Raw genomic sequence first — 11,219 nt, forward strand, 5'->3', positions numbered from 1 at the left:
TTTGGAGTCAAACACACTTGGATTCAAAGCCACTGGGTTCAAAGCCACTATTTCTGTGACCATAATAAGTTACCTAGATCATCTCTTTCCCCCTTTGTAAAACTTTATGAAAGACTAAAGGACTGTTGTAATACTTCCTGTAAAAACCACATTAGTTAACATATGTAAAATGCCTAGCGTAAGACTTGACACATAGGTGCTCAAAAAATATTAGTTCCTTCTATAATACCCTCTCTCCTCTCCGCATCCTTTTCTGCTAATGCTAAATACTAGTTGGATTAGTCTTGTCCCACAGGGAAGGTCCATTTTATCATTCACATTTATAGAGGTGAAGAAACTGAGGCTCAGAAAGGAGAGGAAGTGTGATTCTAAGCAGGCTGATCTCTTGCTTCTGGCTTCACTTTTTTTTTAAATTTAATTTTAATTTTATATTGGAGTATAGTTGATTTACAATGTTGTATTAGTTTCAGGTGTACAGCAAAGTGATTCAGTTATGCATATACATATATCCATTCTTTTTCAGATTCTGGCTTCAAATTTGGATTGCCACAGATCGGGCATTGGCAAGCTCTGGCCTGGGGGCCAAATATGGCCGGCCACTTGTTATTGTAAATACAGTCGCAATAGCAGAGTTGAGTAGTTCCCATAGAGATGGCATGGCTTACAAAGCCTAAAATATTTACGCTCTGGCCTTGCCATAGATTATCAAAATATACTTCTAGATGACTTTTTAATTTTTTGGTAAAACACAGTTGCCCAGAAGGTACTGATTGTTCCATAAGGGTTTTAGTTCAATCTTAATTTACTTGCTCAAAATATTTTTCTTCTCAGTGATGAAGATAAACTAAAGACTTGGAAGCCCAAGTTTTTGATATCAAAGGAAAAAAAGAAAAATGGTGCTAAAGAATCAGAAAGGTAAGCACAAAAGTACACTTAAATTACAGCTTATCTGCTGCGATTTATACCTCTTACTAGCTGTGTGACCTTGGGCAGGTCATTAAATTTGATTTTCAGGTTCCTCATCTACAGAATGAGAATATTAACACCTACATTATAGTACAACTGAGAGGATTAAAAGAGAGAAAGAATATGAAAATGTAAAGCGTCACACACATTTATCTTTATTCCTGCTTTTGGTGGTTAGGGAGCTAGAGAAGAATTCTAGCCAGTCCTTATCAAATGATGAAAAATGTCCAGGCTTCCTTTGGGCTGTAGGAACTTTTCCCCGGTAAGACAGAACTTCAGTAATACACCAATTAGAACTTAAATGATGCTTTGAGAAGAGAAACTAGGTATCATATAGTAAGACTGATTTCCCTAAAATACAATATAATTCTAGTTATCACTACATTAGTGTTAGAAATAAAAAATGTTTTATTGATTCAAGATCTCACCTTTATTCATATGATTCAAATTCCCAATTGGCTTGGTGGGGTGGTGATGTTTTTTACTATCTCTGATGGTCACTTAGTGCTCTGTGCTTCGGTCTTCTCAGTTGCTGGGATATGGGGCAGGAACTGAGGCACTTTGTTTAACAAGTGTCTTGGGGAAATCCTTGTCTAAATGGTCATTGAGCTGGGAACACTGCATGGTCTGTCTGCTCTGGGAAATCTGTCTAGAAAAGTCCTACACAGGCACCCCAAAAGAAATCAGACATCAGTCTATACCAAATTTATACTCAGAGGATGGCATAGGATGGCCCTTCCCTTAAGTTTTTCTTTAACTTTAGACTTGATGTCATTTATTTTTCCCAAGTTGGAAAGATGTATTCATTAGACAAGAAGAGCATCTTTCTACCTTAAACTTCACACTTTTACTTTTGTGTAGCATAACAAAACAGAATTCCAAGAGATGAAATAACAGTGAAATTGTTTACCTTCCCCACCCCAAAAAAAGCTTTCTAGTATTTTAATGTCTATACATAAGTCTTTTTAGGAAACAATCTTCTCGTGCTTTTTTTATTTCTTACAACAAACTGATATAGTGGTTTACTTTTTTTCCTCAACTGAGTAAATTTGAAAATGCAATATTGAGTCTATTATTATTCCTGTAAATTGATGTATCAATTTTCTATGTGTTCTTTGTTCCTTTTTAAATGGTTTCTACCATAACTTACTCTACCAATAAGAATTACTTTCTATATTAGTGCAACCCTTTTATTATCCCTTTATTAATCAAAGATGATGACCAGTTTTCAGAGAAGTCTGGAGAAGGGTATCCCTGGTATAAAGGCATAGAAATGACAGCCCACCTTCTAAGATGTTCCATGTAGACTTTGAATGTATATGGAAAAGGGCAGCTGGAAAGGTAGGTTGGGGCCAGATTATAAAATGCCCTGTGTACCACACTAAGGAATTTGACTTTATCTTATAGGCAGTAGAGACAGATTGAAAGGTTTTAATCAAGAGAGTGACATGATCAATTAAATTTTAGAAAGATGACTCTGGAGGAAGGTATGCAGATAGATTTGAGGAAGGAGAGGCAACAGGAAGATGGTATAAAATTAAACACATAAAATTATATCTGAATTTATCCTGAAATAGAATGAGTTTATGGCTTTGGAAGCTTAGAGTTTTATTATAATACACTTCACTCTGCCTGCATATTTCTGCCCGCTTATCTCCCAGGAATTTCTTCAAAACCAGGAAGCAAAACTTAGAAAAGAACAGAATGGAAAGAGAAGAAAAACTTTTTAGAGAAAGATTCGAGGTACGTTCTCCTCTGAAAGTAAAAATTAACAATAAGAAGAATTTCTTTTTTTAAAGATTCTATAAGTGTGTTGCACGTCTGCCTCACTGGGATTGATATGATCTTTGATTAAACATCTGGTATGTTAATTTTTTCCTGATACATTTCTGTATTATCATGCCTTTGTACATGCTATTTCCTCTGCCTGGAAAAACTGCTAAGTCATTCTTTAAGGCTCTGTTCAAATGTCACCCACGCTTCCCTAACTCAACCAGGCAAAGTTACTCCCTCAGCACATTTCATACATCTATTACACAGTATGCGTTACAACACTGATCAGGGATATTACTCTGTGTGTGTGTGTGTCTGTGTGTGTGTATTCTGAACTAAAGTCTTGAGTCCCTTCTGAAGAAGAGATTTTTGTCTTGTTCAAGTTTTCCCTTCAGCTCCCAACATAAAAATGGTCACACTAAATGATTAAAAACTTCTTTCATTTAGAGTCCATAGAGCATTTTTCTTTCTATAATTGCAAGGTTCAAACACTCCTCCCTTTTGATTTCATATACTGTCACAGTGAGAATTTATTAATTTTAAGAAACATACATTGAACACCTACCATGTACCAGACATTGGATTGAGAGAAAGTATGCATCCTGCTCATGGAATCTGTCCAAATTACTACTTTGCCTAAAATCTTTCAAAAGTTCCCCATTGCCAAATAGATAAAGATTAGGTTTCTTAACATGAGATATAAAGCTCTTCATGTCATGACCTTTGCTTGTCTTTCTGGGTTTTATTTCCTGCCATTCTTCACCTTGCACTTTGTGCCTTGGCCACAAATTGTTCATAGTTCTGTTTCTTGAATGAACGTCCACCTTTATCCTTGCCCTGCTGTCTCCTTCCTCTAGGCATTTATCTGGTCTGTTCCAACTGTCTGGTGTACCCTTGCTACTTTTCTCCATCTGACTAGCTCCTGTTCATTTATGATGACCTAATCGAGGCATCTCCTCCAGGAACCCACACTTCCTGATTAAAGAAACTACATACCTATATACCTGAGCAAACCTCTAGCTTATCACAAAATGTTAGCATTATTGCAATTACATGTTCATCAATTAAACTATGAGCTCCTGGAGGACAAGGGTATATTATCTATCCTTATATCCATACACAGAGCAGAATAGGAGTACCTAACAAACACTGTGTAAATATCCAAAAACATTTTTGGACTGAACTAACATAGGAACATACACAAATCCCTCATAATCATTAATAAATTCTGCTTGGACCAAAGCTGATTAGGGTTACTATATCTAGGAATCGTGATATGAAATTATTTACTGCAAACTGTGACGTTATTTGATTAGCTGAAAAACAAGTGTGTAACAGTTACTTGTTGAAACGACCCTACGTTCCATCTAGTGCCCCCCACTGTAGCTGTGACACTCTCATATAGGACAGAAATCCCCATTCTCATATGTACGTGAGTCTATTCTTCCTAATCACCTACAGTGAGTTTCCTTGATATATCTTTAGAAAAACTATACAGTTTCAATAATTTTTATTCAGCTCAAATCACAAAATATTGGGTGCCCCATTTGTACCGGGCAGTGAGGGTACAAGGATGGATAAAACTGTTTTCCATTTTCATTTTATGAGACAGTATGTTAATCAGAATCCATAATAGGGGTATATACAAAGTACAGTTAAAACAGTAAATTATACATGGCAGTCATGAAAGTCTTCACAAAAGGTACTTAAAGAAGAGTATTTCAGGCAGAGAAAACAGTAGGAGCAATGGCATGGAAATATGTAAGGTACACAGCACATTCAGTATTATCACATAGCTTGATGTGGCTTCAATAAAGGGGACAGAAATGGGGGGACGGGGAATGATGGTAGGCAAAGGACTCTGAATGTCAAACTAAGAAATGTGGATCTTACCTTGAATGAAGAGTTTCTAAGACTTTATAAAAAAAGGTGACCACCTAATCAGATTTACATTTTAAGAAATCACTGTGCATTCACAGTGAACAATGGCCTGGAAAGGGTAAGATCACTCTGTTAGGCAAAAGAAAAATCTTGTGGATTAGATCCCGTTTGGTATAGGTTAATCATCCAAATTCAGGACATTTCTGAGAGTGGAAGGAGGCACACTTAATCACAGTAAGTATTTATAAATAGAGACATTAACCATAAGTAGAGACTATCCCAAGCAAAGGAAGATGTTTGGCCACCCTAATTTGGTGAAGCGGACATCTGTAAATATAAGCTACATATTCTGGAACTATTTTTTTTCCAGTCAATGGATTTCAGTACATTAGAAGGTGGTGTACCTGTTGATGTATGGGTTGGCTAGTTTACCACACAGAAAAAAACTCCCCTGAGGTGAGAAATCAAATTCCTCAGTTTTTTCCACAAATGCTCGTCTTTAACCACCAAGGGAGAGTGGGAATTGCCCCACACATCATTCCTACCTCTTTAAAATGTGTGTGCTACAGCTGTATGTATATAAGAATAAATGAGCCCACCAGAGAGGAAGGGTAGAAAGAACAGCTAGAAATCCTGTGTGTAAGAAAGAATTATAAACTCTAAAGCACTACACAAAGAAAGAGGTTTTTCTCTTTCCCTCTTTTTTTTCTTTCTTAAGTTGTCCTTTCCCAGGTTTGGTGGTGACTTTATTACTGCAACAGGTAACATACCATTCATGGTACTTAGTTTATACCAACGTTAACGCCTTCTCACCCACCAGAATTCATTCTAGTACAATTAGATAACGGGTGTGAAAACACTTTGACAATATGATCGCAACAAACAAATGTAAGAAAGATTGTGATAATAATAAATGTACTATTATTTCCTTAAATAGCTTTTCTTTCCCTGAATATCTTGCTATTATTTTCTTTTCCCTTAGTCATTAGTTAACTAATTAATATCTAGCATCTTGAGTTTATTTTGAGGTTAGTAATAGTATGTCCTCCATTAATTTTGTTACAATGAAAAAGAAAGAATGAAAACTATGCAAGCACATTCCGATTAGGCATTTCTCCTTTCAGTATGACAAAGAAATTACTGTCATGAACACAGCAGTGGCATGTTCCAATAATTCAAGAAATGGAATATTCGACTTGCCAATAACCCCTGGAGAAGAACTGGAAGTCATTGATATCACTGAAGAAAATCTAGTGATATGTCGCAATTCTAAAGGCAAATGTAAGTTACTGGCTTATTGCCCATAAGATTTCAATCACTGTTTTTTAAAAAAAATCTCAACGCATTATAACTTTCAGATTAGTAATAGTGATTTTTATATCTATAGATGGATATGTGCTAATTGAACATCTAGATTTCAAGTAAGTGGTTTGATTTTATCCTTTAAATAATAAATTCTAAATACATAATACATTATTATGTCTATAAGTCTCAAGAAAAGACTATTTCATATATTTAAATTCAGGAAAAGTTTTTGAATATGCAATGCCCTACTCTATAAGGATTACTTGGAAGAGATTATTTTTGTGTCTGCCGCTCCTGAGGTTATCAAACTTCTCTACAGAGCATATTTATAAACATTTTAAAGGAGCATAAAAATATTAAACTGGATAAAAAAAATTCCCTTGAAATCTCCTACTCACTATTCCATGGACCTGTATTTCAAAATGTTTGTCTATTTTTCTTTTTTCTCAGGCATGAAGTTTGGTCACCTTAGGAAGATCAAGATCAAATGGTACAGTCTGCACAAGTGAGAACTAGTTCTAAGGTCTCAGTCCTGCCTCACATCACTTTACGTGTCAGCATGAGATGGTGGAATCTGTGGAAACTTTCATCAGGAATTTAGAGGAGAAAAACAAATCCTCCATATTTAGATGTTGATTTTGCTCCTAAGCAGTTAGTTATCTTTCAATGTCTATTTCAGTATCTGTTTCACTGCTGGCTCAAGAGACTGTGAAACAGTGTGTGTTGGCATTCCAGCACTTGTTTAATGAGCCATGTCCAAAGTTAGAAATCATGCCTTATGGCACCTAGTCAGTTGTGCAGATGGTTAGTTTGCTTCTAATGCTTCTAATATTAGTACACGAGTGTTTATAATTTCTAGAAGATGTTGTGCATTTAAATTGGGTGTAATTTAATTCTGAAGAGTAAATAGTATAACCAACATCTTTTAAATACTCCAATTTAAGGTATAATCTCAAAGCAGAAGAACATTTATGTACCAATTTTATCACAAAACTAAAATCAGACAAATGCTGCCCAAAATTGGTTTCTTTGGGAATAGTATGCTGAAAAGTAGTTTTTTCCTAAATATATTTAATAAAATTTAAATAATATATATGCTGTATCAGTTTAAAATAACCATTTTACTTATTTTAAACAACAGAATATTATTTTGTGTATGCCCAAATATCTATTAAAATAATTCATAGGTATTTTTACTTACAGAAAGTAAAGAAACATAAATAAGCTGAGCTGTGAATAACATTCTATTTTTCAGATGATGTAACACTGCCTGTTAGGGTGACTCTGCCCTTCAAGGGTATGATCCATGGCCTCATCCTTTATACTGTGAGACTATGTTTTAAGCTTCTGTGTTCTTTTATCTTCTTTTTCTTGTTCCAAATGGCACGTGCCAATAAAGGCCAAGCTTATTCTAGAAGACAAGGATCAAAAGAAGTATTCATAAAGTTTAGAGAGAAAGATAGGTACAGAGATTATTACAAATAACAATTATAACACACAACATATAGGGGACACTGAAGCTTGGTCTTTAAACACATATATTTGCTAGACAAGACACAGAGATAGAAAAATCCGTGGTCTGCCTGGTGACCAGGAAGAAATTGAAGGTAAAAGGAGTATAGTGTATCCGGTAGGAAATGGCAAGTGCTGGAATGGGGTAAGTAAGTCAGGGCTAGAATGTGAGAGAGGAGTTCACTTGGACTTTTTTTCTTTTAGAGAGTAGGAACCATTCAAAGGTCTTAAGCAGGAAGACAATGCCAGGTGTCTGGAGAAAAAAGGAAAAAAAATCATGGCAGTATGGGTGACTGACAGATCATGGATGACAGATTAGAACGAGGAGAGACTAGTTATTTTTGCAATATTCGAGGCGTTAAGACCACTAGACCTTAAGACAGCAGCAATAGAAATATATAGTTTCAGGAGCCCCATTACAGGTAGAAGTGAGAGAGAAAAGGAATTAGGAAGTGACACTGAGATTTATTTTCTGGGAGATGAGATTAAGGCTGGCACCAAAGAAAGAATGACTGGGAATATATTTCTGCTTGGACCACCCCCCCCCCCCGCCCCCGGATTGAATTTACTTCTCACTGAGAGGCAGGGCAACCAGGCAACAGCAGCCCTCGCCCACACTGTGGGCACGGTAGAAGAGGAGGACGTGGGACAGGTATGGCCCATGGGCAAGGTGGTAAGCTAGAGGGAATACAGGGCTATGTTGAGCAGACACCATTCCTGAAATAATCCTGTACAAAAGAGGACCAAAACCCACATGTCACACTTGCCACCACACCAAAACATGAAGTATCTGGAATCCTGAGGTGGCAGGGGGACTACATTTTACCTGACATAGGTTTGTCCCATGCACATTCCATCTCATCGCATGGCCTCTTTTATTCTAATTCCATGACTCAGCTCTGAGTCTCCATTTCCTCATCAGTAAAGCAGGGCTAATACCTTGTCTACGTCTCAGGGTTGTTGTCAGGCTGTAATGTAATAATAGAAATAAAAGTGTCCTAAAATCCTTAATACGAAATACTGTCTCAGTGTTGTTACTTTTAGTACCTGGCCTTTTCTGAAGTTGGAAGACGCTGAACACAAAAACAGGTTTTTGAAATTCAAAGGTTAAGAAAGACTTGAAAGAATGGCTAGGATGTAATAATTTTACATAGCTATACTTAAGTCTTTTGAAACTGAACACTCTTCTATGTTTTTTGAAGTATAAACCATTTGGTCTAATATAAACTAGTACCTAATTACTATTTATTGATATGGAATACATTTTTAGGAAGAACATTCCATCCACATCGAAGTAGTTGTTTCTATTTCACTATCAGCCACAGTTCTTCCCTTCTTTAAATCACGGCACTGAAACTAAACTTCATACACTATTAATCTACAAGGTTCTTTAATGTAAACATTATAACTGAAGTTTCAGTAATGTCTCAAGCAAATGTCATCTGTCTCCTAGAAACCCTAATCTAGCAGAACATTTCAATGGAAAAACTGAGTTTCTATTTTACTGTTTAATTTTGCATAAAAAGAAATCATTAAAGAAAGATGACATCACTGTTGGATAAAAGACAACTTACAAAGGGACTTGACCCTAACAAACAGAGGCTTCCACTGGGCCTCTCATTCATTTATAGGCCGGGCCACCAGCAATCATCTGTTAACATGCACCACCAAAGCTGTCCCCTCCTCCTTTTGAGTACCTCTGACACACTTGGTCTTCCAAGTCGACAGAGCATTCTCTTGAGCAGGGCCTCTCCCGCACATGTTCAGAACTTTTAAAACATAGATTCTGAGGGGAAGAAGAGGAAGAGCAAAAAGTCAATATATAATGACAAATTCCTAAGAAGTGGTTGTTTCTGGGTAACAGGGTCCGGATGATTTTTTTCAGCTTCTTCAAACTTCCTGTACTCAGATTTCCTACAATAAGCATCTATATTTATTACCCATACAATTTAGGAACTAAAGGAAAAAAAGAAGTATTCGCTAATAAAAACAAATCTGTTCTTCTAAGTAAGTTTGGATAAAGCAAATTGAAATCTTCATATAGAGCTTGACTTCTTTGATGTGTTTGTTTTTAATGAGAGCTAGCATATAAAAAGTTGCTTTTAGATATATAAATATGGGAGGTGACCATCACAAGCACATGGGACCACATCTACATTGCTTGTTCTCTATTCTCAGCAGCCTTCAGTGTAAAATTTTGTTGCAAACCTGAGGTCTTCTATGGTAAGCAGAATTTTGGCCTCCGTGATCTTCGTGTCCTGGTTTTAATACCTGTAAATATGTTATGTGACTTGGAAAAAAAAGGGACTTCTTTATAGATGATGAAATTAAGTTTGCTAACCAGCTGGCCTTAAATAGGGAGGTTATCGAAATGAGCCCTATTTAATAGCATGGGCCCTTACAATCATCAGAAGAGGAAGGCAGAAGAGTCAGCCAGTCAGAGATGTAGTGAAGAAGAGGCAGGCGACATTTGAAGCATAAGCCCCCTGTCACTGGCTTTGAAGGTGAAGGGAGCCATGGACCAGAGAATGATGCTGGTCTCTAGAAGCGGCAAGTGATCCCTAGCCAAGAGCCAGAAAGGAAATGGGACTGCAATCCCACAGCAGCATAGAACTAAATTCACCACCAACTTGAATGAGCCTTGAAACAGACTCTGCCCCAGAACCCTGCCCTACCAATGCTTTGGTTTTCAGCCTGTGTGACTGGATGCAGAAACACCAGCTAAGCCCACCGAACTTGTGACTTACAGAACCGTAAGACAATAAATTTGTGTTAAGTCACAAGTTTGTAGTAACTTCTTATGGCAGCAATAGGAAACTAATACAATGGCTAAAGTTAGAAACTACAGTGTACAACAAGGAAGACAAAAGTGGACAAAGATGGTATGGAATCTCCAAGGAATCACAGGCAGCAAAGTTCTACAATGGCTTTGTCTGTAACTATTGAGTTGCAGAATATTAGCTTAATGACTGAACAGAAACAAAACAGCTTTCAAATTAACCAGAGACTTTAATTTGATTTTGTGAAAAAAGCTTATAAGTAATCAGATAGATAGGCTGCTTTTCTCTTTTGTGTCTGTTACCTATGAGTTTGTACAGTGCAAGTATTAACTAGGGAGAACCTATAACTATGAAATGCTGTGTAATTCAAGAAGACATCTTTACCACACAGTTGCTGGAAGACATTCTTCCCACTGATCATTTAACACTCACAAAAAATACATAACAAACAAAACTGAACTTTGAACCTATGGTTATAAAAACACAAAAGCCCTAAGAGTCTGGTCTTTTTTTCCTTTCCTGAAATGAATTATAGAAAATGATCCCAATTTCAACAGTTAAAAAAATTATTTTAATAGATATGTAGTCAAGTGCTTCGGTGGGTAAATGCATCAGCCTATGGGATTTTTCTTCCAAAGATGGGCTAAGAAAGAATGAATGCAAAGTGTTCTTGAAAATTTTTTGAACAATTAATATCCAATCTTACATTTTCTTATGATTGTCATGGACACAACCTAATGGCTGTCAACTTTCAGTTTTGTTTGTTGCACTCAAAAGTCACTGTATGATATTTAAGCATACATGATACAGAACACATTCTTCCTAAAACAACATTAAGATTACTATGCTTAGAGTTCACAGTTCTCTAACAATTTTACATTAAACACTCAAAACATCATACAACCATAGATATTTGTGAATAGTCTGGAGAGAAAGCTGTATTTTGGTACATTAAGGCATCTTCAGCCAACAGTTTAAGAAGTTCTGAATATCTGCTGCAAC

The 11,219-nt window shown here is 36.4% G+C and overlaps 1 protein-coding gene across 1 annotated transcript in view; it reads left to right on the plus strand.

Moving 5' to 3' along the window:
* The window catches only part of FYB2 (FYN binding protein 2), an 85,879-nt gene extending 76,772 nt beyond the window's left edge, over positions 1-9,107 (plus strand). The window contains 4 exon segments of the mRNA XM_055084597.1: positions 832-915; positions 2,628-2,709; positions 5,745-5,901; positions 6,008-9,107. Of these exon segments, the coding sequence (XP_054940572.1) occupies positions 832-915; positions 2,628-2,709; positions 5,745-5,901; positions 6,008-6,045 (361 nt within the window). The 3' untranslated portion in view covers positions 6,046-9,107.
* Positions 9,108-11,219: the final 2,112 nt, after the last annotated feature.

Source organism: Physeter macrocephalus, chromosome 4, assembly GCF_002837175.3.
Source record: "Physeter macrocephalus isolate SW-GA chromosome 4, ASM283717v5, whole genome shotgun sequence".
Lineage (NCBI taxonomy): Eukaryota > Metazoa > Chordata > Mammalia > Artiodactyla > Physeteridae > Physeter > Physeter macrocephalus.